This window comes from Talpa occidentalis, unplaced genomic scaffold, assembly GCF_014898055.3.
Source record: "Talpa occidentalis isolate TD23 unplaced genomic scaffold, MPIMG_talOcc4v2.1 talOcc4.2, whole genome shotgun sequence".
NCBI classification, from domain to species: Eukaryota; Metazoa; Chordata; class Mammalia; order Eulipotyphla; family Talpidae; genus Talpa; species Talpa occidentalis.
In genome coordinates, this window is record NW_023602073.1 from 28,136,557 (window position 1) to 28,150,927 (window position 14,371).

Sequence of the window (14,371 nt, forward strand, 5' to 3'; positions counted from 1 at the left end):
TTAAATATTATCACTTTCTCTGCTGATTAAGGAGATGTGATTAGTCCCCATCCTTAATTTTCCTTGTTAGATGTTTTTCCACTTTATACATCAGATTATTTTCCATAGAAATACCAAAGATGAGAAAATGAAAATCCATGAGGAATTTGACTATTCATGATTCTGAAACTAAGGAGAAGTGTGATAAGGAAAGAAATTGATACAGTGGGAAAAAAAAACTCAAGATCGGAAATTCACAAAGGGAATGCCCTCATGTTGCAGGTATGAAAGATATCTTTGTTTATTTTCACAAATCTCCTCAACACTCATGGGAAATTCTCTCTCAGGATTTTTATATCTAGAGAGTTGTAGATCATAAAAGGAAGGAAGAAATTCAGGAGAGGAAAAAGCTTTTGAGGATGAAGAGTCTATTTTGCAACCCCAATGTGAACTATCACTTGAAATAATTTTCTACTATTTTTAATGACTAAGAGTATAAATCTAAAGCTTTTATAGCTGTGAACCTGAACACAAAACTCAGGTAAGAGGATAAAAAAAGTGACAATCCGGAAATTACCAATATTTCCTTTTTACTTACTACTATTAAAGCTAAATGCACAGATTTAGAACTGTTTTTTATCTTATGATGGACTCTTCATTCTGTGGGGGTTGTGAAGTCTCTTTTCTTCCTATGCTTTTATTGCCATACTTCATCCTCAATTCAATATTGCTGGATGTCTAGACATTTTTAAAGAAATGTATAATCTCTAAAAATCGAAATTTTTAGCTAAATGAATCATTTACTACAAATTAATCTGATTACTATTTTTCTTCAAATGTTAAAGAAGTTTCTTTTTTCAAGATGAATTTCTTGTTCAATTTTGTGTAATGGGTCACAGAACAAAAAAATGATAGTTGATATATCATTTGTACTGTTAATGAGTGCTAATTTTACTATTAGGAAGGCTATTGTTATATGAATATATTTGACTGTCAAGAAAACTACTCTGAAATGTTTAATGTCAGCACTTCAAGAAGGTGTAGGAGAAGTAAGATAATTTCTCAAGATTTCCTCCAGCTATACAGCCTAGAATCCCATGGGCCCCGTAATTGTACCCTAGTTAATTTACTGTTTTTGAAGTCACTGTAAACCATTTCTTCTACCCTCAGGAATTTACCAAGCCTTGAATAGGTCACCTTTTACAGGAGTACCCCAACTTTCTTCAGATTTCCTTAAAGTTCTTATATTTTCTCATTGTCTCCCACTCTTGGAAGTTTCCACACATCCTTGCATCTTCCCTCACTGTATAAAGGAGCTATAGCCATAAATGGATGGAACAAATGGAAAATTGTTTCACAAAATAATGTCTGATTTTGTTAGTGTACCTAAAGTAAATAATGTAAGATACCTAGCAAATAATGGAGTGAAAACAATTCAAAGGTTTTTCTGCCTTTCAGTAAACAAATTTTGTCAAATATTAAAACTTATTATAATAAACTAATTAACAATTTTCAAGAGTTTTAACATTATCTAAAAAAGAATTATTTCAATTCTGCAAATAAGATTAAATTAATGCTTTAATAGAAATAGAGATATTTTATTTTGTGGAAATATGAGTAAAAAACATGTTTTTCAAATGAGAGTACCTTAAAATTCTTCACCACTATGGAGGAAAATGACATAAAGCAGGTAGACTTCTGAAAGACAGCATGACCTCCAGGGTCACATTAACAAAAGCAGAAATGAAGGCAAATTCTATTAGAGGTAGAATACGTGAAGGTCAGTTTATTGCAAGAAAACAGATGTAGGATTTAAGAAATATCAGTACTAAAAGAAGAGATTGAATGGATACTAAAACCCATATATATTTCTTTTTTCTTTTTATTATTTTATATTTTTTACATCACTCTTCATTTTTATACAACTTATGCTTTATCATCTCTAGTAGTCCCCATGGAATTTCCACCACCAATTCACCTGTGTACCATCACCATGTTCCCTTGTGCTCTCCCCACCTCTGTTTTGATACAACTCCCTCCGCCCCCCATGCAGAATGTCTCTGGTTTATAGTTGCCTGTTTTGATTTTGATTTTCACTTTATTATAATTACTTTCTTTCCCTGATCCCTTATTTCCTATATAACAACCATCTATTTCTTTTTCTTTCTGGCTTATTTCACTGAACATGATCTCTTCCAGCTCCAACCATGTTGCTACAAATGGCATGTGTTTATCTTTTTGATTGCTGGGTATATTCCATTGTGTATATGTACCACATCTTCTTGATCCAGTCATCTATTTTTGGGCATTTGGTTGTTAGCTTACCTATTGTAAATAGTGCTACAATAAACATATGGGTGTAGGTTTCCTTTTGATTTAATGTTTTTTGCATCCTTTGGTAGATACCTAGCAGTGAAATCTCATATAGCTCTATTTTTAGCAGTTTGAGGGACTTCCATACATCTTTCCATAGTGGTTGGACCAATTTGCATTTCCACTAGCAGTGTAGGAGAGTTCCTTTTTCTCCACACCTTCACCAACATTTGTTGTTGCTAGTTTTTTTGATATGTGCCATTCTCACTGGTATAAGATAATATCTCATTGTGGTTTTGATTTGCATTTCCCTGATTACAAGTGATGTGAAAATTTTTTCATATGCTGTTGGCCATTTCCACTTCCTCTCTGAAGAAGTGTCTTTTTAGCTCTTCTACCCATTTTTTGACCGGTTATTTACTTTGTTTTTGTTGAGTTTGTCAGCTCTTTGTAGATGTTTGTAGTCCCTTACCGTTAGTATTGCATGCAAAAATTTTCTCCCAATCAGTTTGGTGTCTCTTTGTTTTGGTTAATGTCTCTTTTGCTGTATAGAAGCCCTTTAATTTTTAGTCACAGCTTTTCATCTTTTCCTTCACTCTCTTTGCTTTGAGTGATGTGTCTTTGAAGATGTTACTGAGGTATAAGTCATGTAGAGTTTTGCTTATATTTTCTTTATATATTTTATGGTAAAACCTGAAGGTCGTTATTGTCAAAGTAAGGAGAAATTGCAGGACCCACCTGAGTGATAGCTTAGAATTGAATTTGGAAAGCTAAAAAATGGAAAAATGGTAACTAGAAGCAACTATATTTGTCATAAAAGATGTAATTAGAAGCACTTATTTTTTTTTTAAAGGTATTCGTATTTTTATTTATTTATTATTTTTTGTGGGACCCTCGCCGGTGGCCAGGGATCAAACTGGTGCTGCAGAGGCTGCGGGAAGTCTCGCAACCCAGCGCTCAACCGCTGCGCCACTAGGGGAGGCCCAGAAGCACTTATTTTTTAATAAAATGTTTGTTGATTTTCATCCCATTGGTTTATAACATTGTCAGTTTCAGGAATACAGTCTCATGCCTTGGCACCACCACAGTTCTCAGAATTTAAGAATCATCTTTGTTGTATTATTTTGTTTGTTTATTTGTATTCTGCATCAGCAAAACCATCTGGTATTTATCATCACTGTCTGACATGTTTTACTTAACACCGGCATCTAAAGTTCCATCCACTTTGTCATAAAAACAAGATTTCATGTTTTTAATAAGTGAACCTAGAGAAAAATTATCTAATGATCAAGGGATCAATACAGCAAGAAGATAATTGTACTTAATATTTATATACACATATAATCCCAGACCAAAAAAAAAATAAGAAAATAATTATGTTAAATGAAATGACTAATCATATGGAGTTAGGCATATAAAGATCTTTTCATTTCTAAACGCCTGAATGCATTCTTCTCAAGTGTACATGTAACATTCTCATGGAAAGATTATGTATTGGGAAAGAAAAGATATTTCATTAAATATATAATTGACCTCATATCAAGCATCTTATTTTGAGAAAATATAAGTGTTAATGCTATAGAAAGACAACCCATTATTAGTTACAGGGTAAAAAAAATTCATATATATCATAGATTAAAATCTGATTGATGTAGTCTTTTTCCTTATCACAGTATGACATCATTAAGTTTCCAGAGATGTGGGTCAGGGAGGGATCAGTAAGAGACAGATCAGTCACACTTACATTATGAGGACAAATTATTACTGCCATTTTACCTTTTTTTAAAGATTTATTTATTCATGCATACAGGAACGGGGGGTACAGGCCAGATGCATGGGAGGGTGAGAGGATTCACCAGAGACAGAGCCGGGAACAGAACAGGCAGACTGACTGAAATACACTGCTGAGGGGAGGAGCCGGCGCGACAGGAGAGGTCTGCCATGCCATGTGGGATTCTCGCTGGCCAGCAGGGATAGAACCCATACTTCAGAGGCTGCAGACAGCTTCACAGCGCTGCACTCAATCACCTGTGCCACCAGGGGAGGCCCTGCCATTTTACTTTTTAATCAAATTTTCATTCACCATCCATTTATAAAACTGTTTAATTTGGGGAATATGGCTTGACACTTCAAGAAGTGCATAAGCATCACTCACCCACTGCCAGCATTCTAGTGCCACTAAATTATCACCTCTACTTTATGATTTTGATAAGCTCATCCTTGTCTATTTTCTTAAGTGAAAACCTCTCAAATGGCTTATGCTATATCAAGAGATAGCAGTGTGTGAAGTACTTAAAATTTGACCTTTGATGAATGTGTGCAGGTGGAGGAGCAAATATGTAACCCCAATGTTATAAAGACATGTAAATGACTGACAATTTAATGTGAAAACACTTAAGGCATTTGTGTTAGTACAATAAAATATGATTTCATATTCATCAAAAAAAAATTACTTATTTGAACTGATTTACAAAGATGAAAAGTTTGTGTCAGAATGCAGATCTTCATAGTGAGAGAAGATGGTAGATGTTAGGTTAACCACATGCTATGAATCCCTGGAGAAAGAAAGTATTGATAAAAATCTAATAAAGAAATAATGAATTTCTTTAGCTGTCTACTGGTTCCAATACTATACAATTACTAAGTTTGGGACTATATAAAAAAAGCAATAACCTTCTTTAACATACTGTTTGTTTAGATGGTAAAATATTGAGTTGAATGGAATTATGTCCACTAGAAATACACTTCCATATATTATTTGTCTTTTTCTTTAAGTGATGCAGAATCGAACTTCAGTCACTGAATTTATGCTTCTGGGAGTGACAGACATCCAGTCACTGGAGCCTTTGCTCTTCGTGGTTTTGCTGATCATCTACTTTGTCAATGTAATTGGGAATGGAGCCATCTTGCTGATTGTCACCTCTGATCCTAAACTCCATTCACCAATGTATTTCTTCCTGGGAAATCTCTCTGGTCTAGATATCTGCTATTCCACAGTGACACTGCCAAAAATACTGGAGAACTTACTTTCTACACACAAAGCAATTTCTTTCTATGGATGTATAACTCAACTTCATTTCTTCCATTTCTTTGGGAGCACAGAGGCCATGTTATTGACTGTGATGGGCTTTGACCGTTTCGTGGCTATCTGCAAACCACTTCATTACAATGTCATCATGAATCGTCAACTCTGTATAAAGATGATTATCACTATTTGTATTGTTGGTTTTTCCCATGCCCTGATGGAGTCTATAATGACCTCTCGTTTGAACTTCTGTGGTTCTAATCATATTCATCATTTCTATTGTGACATTAAGCCATTGCTGGATCTGGCCTGTGGGAACATTGAGCTCAACGAGTGGCTACTCAATACTGTCACAGGAACGAGTGCCATGGGCCCATTCTGTCTAACACTGCTCTCTTATTTCTACATTATCACCTATCTCATCTGCAAGACCCGTTCTTGCAGCATGCTTCAAAAGGCACTGTCCACTTGTGCATCACACTTTATGGTAGTTATTCTTTTTTATGGCCCTGCTGCCTTCACTTACATTAGTCCTACTTCAGGAAGCTCCATGGACCAGGACCAGATGGTTGCTATCATGTACACTGTGGTCACTCCTGTTCTAAATCCATTGATCTATACTTTGAGGAACAAAGAGGTAAAGGGGGCATTGAGTAGGGTAATCAGGAAAAGACTCTGACTTGAAGAAATCTAGAAATCCCTTCTGAGATATAACAGATAATGAGAAACATGAGATGTGTAATTATGCTACTTCTCAAGTTCTTTATAATATGTATAATACGGAGAACTAATTACAAGCAAAAATTGTAAGATCCATCTAGTTTATTAAGCAACAAGTTTGTTTGCATATAAGAGAAAGTTGCACAAAAGGGGCACTAGCCATGGAATCCTAATGTTGAGTTTGGGGATATCAGTTGATAAATTTGGTTTTTGTAATGATTTTTACATGCTTTTATATGAAAACAGGTATAGAGATATGTCTATATTGCCCATTTTTGGGAATTTAGAAGTTTTATGTTTATTGTGTGTGGGCCCTCTTTTTGACATATTTTCTGTGAGCAGTAAATGTTTTATGCTATGAGAATTTGAGGATTTAAACTTAAAGTAATAGTTATTCAATTAGAAAAGTAAAGGTTTGCTCTCACATGAATCAAAGGGTATTTTTAAACATTATGTCATGATCTTATTTCCTAAGCATGGAGGAAAATAAGGAATTGAAGCAAGTGTTTGAATCACTAATTGACACGGTAAATAATAGCTTTGGGAACTATGTACAGAAATGCATTAGAAGGCTTAGCAAACTGTCAAGGATATTTGTAAAGTATTGTTAAAAGTGAAGGCAGGGGGCCTCCCCGGTGGCGCAGCGGTTGAGCGCTGGGTTGCGAAGCTGCCTGCAGCCTCTGCAGTGCGGTTCGATCCCCGGCTGCTCCCCAGCCACCAGAGGAGGGTCCCACATGGCGCGCTAGACCTCTCCTGCCGCCCGCTGCTCCCCTCAGCAGTGTACTTCGGTCCTTCTGCCTGTTCTGCTCCCCGCTTGGCTCTGGTGAATTCTCTCACCTCCCGCGCTTCTGACTGTACCCAGTGCTTGTATAAATAAAAAATAAAAATCTTTAAAAAAAAAAAAAAAAAAAGAACATTTAAAAAAAAAAAAAAAGTGAAGGCAGGTTTGAAATAATCTTGGGAGTCCATTACTATTTCAATATTAATTTTATTAATATTAGCATATAATTTTCCTTCAGCTTTTGCCATAAAAATGCTGTCTTTCAAGACCCTTGCTTTTTTTGTATTGTTTTTATTATATCTATACATATGTTTGAAGATTGTAATGTAGTACAAAACAGGTGAAATGTTAAAAATTATCAACAGTTTGCATTTTTTATTTGGCTCCAAACTCATATTATTAATCCATGGTTGCTAAGATATTTCTGGAACTATCATATAAGAGGTACACTGTGTTTCTTTCTAATTTGTTGGAAGTGGCTGCTAGTCATAAAAAAGGAGATAGATATCAGCTTGCATTACAGATAAACAAGAAATGAAAGAATATATTGAGTAGGAAGGTTGACTATTTAAAGTCTCTGCACTTAACTTTTGCTAACACTAATGGTTTTGTCTGACCTCTCATACTTCCTATATCTTCCAACTCCATCTTCATTGGTCCTTTAAAGACAGCATTGTTTATGAAAAAGTATGTGTGTAGAGAAGGTGTCTACTATCTAGAATGACTTCATACCAGTGTTTTTGTTGATCAAAATACTGTATATAATCTAACCTACATGGATGTGTCAAACTATAATGGGCCTCATGGTTGCTGGATATCTGTAAGAGCATAACACACTAGTATTACCAAATGAGTGGCATGAAATCACCTCTTTATTGAAATATATTATGCTGTGGATTAGAAATTGGGTAGGCTCTGCTCAACCTTTCATTATCTGGATGAATTGAACAGATGGGCATGGACTATATCAGAGGTGGCAAAAATCTCTTTCTGATGTTTCTCCACGTATTTCTTGCATACTCCTTTAGCAGAGATGTCTCAGAAAGTGCTTTTACTTTGGCGCTAATAATGTAGACAAAAGTTGCCAGTTAGGTCACAACAAAAAAAAAAAATCCCACAGATGAGCAATAACATCACTTAAAACCTTGATTGAAACAGTCACATTCAACCAGAGAAAAAATAATCCTTAGCCCCTACCTCTCTTTGGAAAGTGTTAAAGATTGTGGAGTTCCTATTTCATCAAATTCCAGACTGCAACTACTAATAATTCACATAATTGCCATATAAAAAGTTCATTTAGTTTTGTTTCAAATAATCATAAAATCTGTCCTACTACAACATTCACTAAAAGTCTAGGTCTTTTATTCTAAGTCAGGTCAATGGACCAGTGCTATTTCTTAGATATATTTCCTCGTGTATGGTTCCATTTGACTGAAGAATTTTATTATTTTTTTCTTTATTGAAGTAATATTGGTTAACAAAACTGTACATTAGGAGCCCTCTCTGGTGGCTTAGGAGTTAAGTCTCAGAGTTATAGCCACTTCAGCCTGAGTTAGGTCCCAGCCAGGGCTCTAACCCACACATAGTGAAGTACACCTCTCCTATCTCACCTGCTACTCCCCTCAGCAGTATATCTCAGTAAATCCAACTGTTCTGCTCCCCACTCTGTCTCTGGTGAGTCTCCTCAGACCCTGAACCTCTGGCCTACATCCCAGCACTTCTATGAAAAAATAAATAATAAAGTTATTCTTTTAAAAACTGAACATGATTTAGGGGAATAAGTTCATAACTCCTCATACATATGATTACAACACCACCCCATAATCAAAGCACCCATAGTCCTTTATCCTGGTTATTTTCCCCTTTGTTTCTTACCCTCTAGCCATCTTAACTGGACTGAAGAATCTTAGATTTTATTGAGTTAATATTTGCTCACATTATTTGTGTTTTAGAGGTATGTGATCTCCCCATACCTGAAGAATTTTAAACTAAAGACTCAATTTGTTCATCAAAGACTTAACTGATAATGGTAAGATAGTACAAAATGACCAGAATAGAAAAATCTCATTTCAAAAGAAAAATAGGAGACGTATTACTGCAATAGAACAGTTGTGAAATCCATTTCTAACTCTGTCCCCTATAGTCCAAGATGATGATGTTAAAAAAATGATGAAAACAGTAAAATTATTTTCAAAAGATTTAGAGGTATCACTATTCTTATTGGGGCTCACTAGTTACATGTCATACTCAGAAAATCTTTTTTAGGCAGGTCTCTCTCACTTGGCTGAGAGTCAGGTTGTTGAGAGAATGCATGCTTAAATTCCAATAAATATTCCAAATGGTTGATGTAGCCTTAAAGGTATCACCTAAATAGTTTTAGGGTATTTCTTATCTATTAGAAAGTGTCTAGTGGGTCTGAACTTGTGAATTTTTATAGCTATTATAGACTTTCCCCTTTATCTTTATGACATCTCATTAAGGAATCCTATACCCACATCTTTGATATATTCACATACAGCCATAATTCCATTTCTTCCTTCAAGAATATTTTTCTATCTACAGTTGATAAGAGAAATACACAGTTTAGATTTTTAAGTCTGAGGCCATCCTAGTTCATTAAATTTTCTCTAAATTTTGCTTGAAAATTGAAAATTTTTAGATCATCTCATTCTTTCATGTTTTTTTTTTTTGATGAGCCGAACTGTGTTTATTTTTTTTTAAATAATAAATTTTATTTTTATATTCCCCCATACAATTGCAAAATGCCCCATTCTGACCCCAATCCCTCCCCTCCCACCCCCCACCCCCAAAAAGTGTCTCTGGTTCATAGTTTTTTGTTGATTTTGATTTTCACTTTCTTACATTCATTTTCCTGGTCCCTTATTTAAGTTTTCTAGATTCCTGCTATGAGTGAGACCATCCGGTATTTTTCTTTTTCTTTCTGGCTTATTTCGCTGAGCATGATCCCTTCCAGCGCCATCCATGTTGCTGCAAATTGCATGTGTTTATCTTTTTTGAATGCTGAGTAACATTCCATGGTATATATGTACCACATCTTCTTGATCCAGTCATCTATTTTTGGGCATTTGGGTTGTTTCCAAAGCTTAGCTATTGTAAACAGTGCTGCTATAAACATAGGGGTGCAGGTGTTCTTTGGAATTGATGTTTCTGTGTCCTTTGGGTAAATACCTAGGAGTCGGATTGCTGGATCATATGGAAGCTCTATGTTTAGTAGGTCCAGAAATCTCCACACAGCTCTCCATAGTGGTTGGACCAGTTTGCACTCCCACCAACAGTGCAGGAGAGTTCCTTTTTCTCCACACCCTCGCCAACATTTGTTGTTGCTAGTTTTTTTAATATGTGCCATTCTCACTGGTGTGAGATGGTATCTCATGGTAGTTTTGATTTGCATTTCCCTGATTACAAGTGATGTTGAACATTTTTTCATATGCCTGTTGGCCATTTGCATTTCCTCTTCAGAGAAGTTTCTTTTTAGCTCTTCTGCCCATTTTTTGACTGGATTATTTTCTTTGTTGTTGCTGAGTCTCATCAGCTCTTTGCAGATTTTTGTGATCAGTCCTTTATCATTAGTGTTGGGTGCAAAAATGTTCTCCCAGTTGGTGGGGTTTCTCTTTGTTTTTGTTATTGTCTCTTTTGCTGTACAGAAGCTCTTTAATTTGATGTAGTCCCAGCTGTTTATCTTTGCCTTCACTATCACTGCTTTGGGTGATGTGTCTGTAAAGATGTCTTTGATGTGCAAATCCCGTAGTGTATCGCCTATATTTCCTTCTATGTATTTTATGGTTTCAGGTCTTATCTCTAGTTCTTTAATCCATTTTGAGTTGATTTTTGTGTATGGTGTGAGGTAGTGGTCAAGCTTCATTCTTTTGCATGTAGCGACCCAGTTTCCCAGCACCATTTATTGAACAAACTTTCTTTGCTCCAATGCATAGTCTTTGCTCCTTTGTCAAAGATTAGTTGACCATAAATCTGTGGGTTTATTTCTGGATTTTCTATTCGATTCCATTGGTCTGTATGTCTGTTCTTGTTCCAATACCATGCGGTTTTGATGATTATGGCTTTGTAGTATAGTTTGAAGTCTGGGAGTGTGATGCCTCCATTTCCTTCTTTTTTTTTCAGTAGAGCTTTGGCTTTTGGGGTTTTGGTGATTCCATATGAATTTCATCAATAATTGTTCTATTTCTTTGAAGAATGACATTGGAATTTTGATTGAATAGCATTGAATCTGTATATTGCTTTTGGTAGGATGGCCATTTTAATAATGTTTTTCTTCCAATCCATGAGCAGGGGATGTCTTTCCATTTCTTTGTGTCTTCTTCTATTTCTTTTAACAGTGTTTTATAGTTTTCTTTGTATAGGTCCTTTACCTCTTTTGTTAGATTTATTCCCAAATATTTGATTTTTTTTGTTTCGATAATAAAAGGGATGTTTTTTTTGATTTCTTCTTCTTCAGATTTATTGTTTGTGTATAGGAAGGCTACTGACTTTTGCATGTTGATTTTGTATCCTGCCACTTTACTGAATTGATTGATGAGTTGAATTAGTTTTTCTGTGGAGATTTTGGGGTTCTCTATGTATATTATCATATCATCTGCAAAGAGTGATAGTTTGACTTCTTCTTTTCCTATTTGGATTCCTTGGATGTCTTTCTCTTGTCTTATTGCTCTGGCTAGGACTTCCAGTATTATATTGAAAAGCAGTGGTGAGAGTGGACATCCTTGTCTTGTTCCAGATCTTAATGGAATTGCTTTCAGCTTTTCACCATTGAGAATGATACTGGCTGTTGGCTTGTCATAGATGGCCTTTATGATGTTGAGGTATGTTCCTCGTATCCCAAGAATTTCAGGGCTTTTATCATGAATGGATGTTGCACTTTGTCGAAAGCTTTCTCAGCATCTATTGATATTATCATATGGTTTTTATATTTCTTTTTGTTGATGTGTTGGATAACGTTGATTGATTTTCGGATGTTGAACCATCCTTGTGCCCCTGGAATGAATCCTACTTGGTCGTGTGGTGAATTATCTTATGGATACATTGTTGGATTCTGATAGCTAAAATTTTATTGAGGATTTTTGCATCAGTGTTCATTAGGGAGATTGCCTGTAGTTTTCCTTTTTTGTGTTGTCCTTGTTCGGTTTTGGTATTAGTGTAATGTTGGCTTCATAGAACGTGTTTGGTATTGTCCCTTCCTTCTCCATTTTTTGGAAGAGTTTGTGAGGATAGGCACTAATTCCTCTCTGAATGTTTGGTAGAATTCATTTGTAAATCCATCAGGTCCTGGGCTTTTGTTTTTGGGGAGGTTTTTGATTACCATTTCAATTTCGCTGCTTGTAATTGGTCTGTTTAGGTGTTCTATTTCTTCTTTATCTAGCTTTGGTGATTGTAGAGTTGTAGGAATTTGTCCATCTCCTCTAGATTGTTGAACTTGTTTCCATATAACTGTTCATAGTAGTTACTGATTATTCTTTTGATTTCTGCTGTGTCCGTTGTGATTTCTCCTCTTTCATTTATGATCCTGTGTATTTGTGCTTTCTCCCTTTTCCTTTGTGAGCCTGGCTAGGGTTGTCTATTTTATTGATTTTTGAAAGAACCAGCTCTTGGTTTCATTGATCTTTTGGATTGTTTTTTTAGTTTCAATTTCATTTATTTCTGCTTTGGTTTTTATTATTTCTTTTCTTCTACTGGATTTGGGTTTTTGTTGTTCTTTTTCTAGATCTTTGAGCTTCGAGATTATTGTTTCTTTGAGTTCTTTCTTGTTTTTTGATGTGAGCTTCTATTGCTATATATTTTCCTCTTATTACTGCTTTTGCTGCATCCCATACATTTAGGCTATTGGTGTCCTCCTTGTCATTCAATTCAAAGAATTTTTTAATTTCTTCTTTGATCTCCTCATTAGTCCAGTGGTCTTTCAGTAGTGTGGCTTTTAATCTCCATGAGGTAGGATAGTTCCTTGCCTTCTTTATTGATTTATTTCTAGTTTGATGCCTTCGTGGTCAGAAAAATGGTTGGTATGATTTCAATCTTGGTGTATCTGTTGATGTTTGTCTTGTGCCCGAGTATGTGATCGATCCTGGAGAATGATCCGTGTGCGCTTGAGAAAAATGTGTACTCCGTTTTTTTTGGGTTTAGTGTTCTATAGATGTCTGTTAAGCCCAAATGCTCTAGGTCCTTATTTAGAGCTTTAGTTTCTTTACTTATTTTTTGTCTTGTTGATCTATCCATTGTTGATAGTGGCGTGTTGAAGTCTCCCACTACGTATGTGTTTTCTCTGATGTCTGTTTTCAGAGAGGACAACAGTTGTCTGATATATTTTGGTGCTCTTTCGTTTGGTGAGTATATGTTAATGAGTGTTATTTCTTCTTGAAGTATTCTCCCCTTGATCATAATGTAGTGACCATTGGGGTCTCTTTTTATTTTTTTGAGTTTAAAGTCTGTTTTATCTGATATAAGTATAGCTGTTCCTGCTTTCTTTTTTGGCCCATTTGCTTGTAGGATTGTTTTCCATCCTTTGACTTTGAGCCTATTTTTATCTTTTGTAGCTAAATGTGTTTCCTGGAGACAGCAAAAGGTTGGGTTTTGTTTCTTAATCCAGGCTGCAACTCTGTGTCTTTTTATTGAAGAGTTTAGTCCATTTACATTTAGAGTTAATATTGATATGTTAGCATCTGTATTTGCCATTGTGTTTGTCTTTCCTTTGATTTTATTTATTTATTCTTTTAATAACTTTTTTTTTTTTTTTTGGTCTTCTTTCATTGTTATTCGTCCCTCTGAGGTTCTGGCTTTAGGATTCCTTGTAGTATTTTTTGGAGTGGGGGTTTAGTCGTAATGAAATTCCGGAGTTTCTGTTTGTCTGGGAAGGTCCATATTCTTTCTTCATGGAGGAAAGAGAGCTTTACGGGATAGAGTATTCTTGGTTGGCATCTGTTTTCTTGGAGTCTGTTGACTATGTCCCTCCACTCTCTCCTTGCCCGTAGTGTTTCTTCAGAGAAGTCTGATGTCAGCCTGATTGGTTTTCCTTTGAATGTTATCTGTTTCTTCCCTCTTGTCAGCTTCATTATTTTTCCTTGTCCTGGATTCTTGGGAGCTTTACTATTATGTGTCTTGCTGTGTTTTTCCTTTCGTCGTGGAAGTTTGGTGTTCTTCTTGCTTCTTGTATATCAATTTTCAGCTCCTTCTTCGCATTTGGGAAGTTCTCTTCAATTATCTCCTGGAATATTTTCTCTGTTCCTACATCTCTCCTCTCCTTCTGGAATTCCTATAACTCTTATATTTCCTTTCCTCATGGAGTCAGATAGTTCCCAAAGTCTTTCTTCATTCTTTTTCCTTCGTACTTCTCTTTCCCTTTCTGTTTTGGTTCTTTTTATTTCTGTGTCTTCAAGAGTACTTATTCATTCTTCCATTTCATCTATTCTGCTTTCATTGCTTTTCCCAGAGTTCTTTAGTTCCTCCATTAATTCTTTGATCTCCTGCATTTCTTTTACTTCCCTCTTTAGGGACTCAATTTCATTCTTCTGACCATTGTTTTCCCT

At 35.5% G+C, this 14,371-nt stretch overlaps 1 protein-coding gene across 1 annotated transcript; it reads left to right on the forward strand.

Moving 5' to 3' along the window:
- The first annotated feature begins 233 nt into the window (after positions 1-233).
- LOC119253134 (olfactory receptor 12D2-like) lies at positions 234-5,996 on the forward strand. Its single transcript, XM_037520780.1, has 2 exons — positions 234-261; positions 5,068-5,996. The coding sequence occupies exon 2, from the start codon at positions 5,070-5,072 to the stop codon at positions 5,994-5,996; it is 927 nt and encodes a 308-aa protein (XP_037376677.1). The 5' UTR covers positions 234-261; positions 5,068-5,069.
- Positions 5,997-14,371: the final 8,375 nt, after the last annotated feature.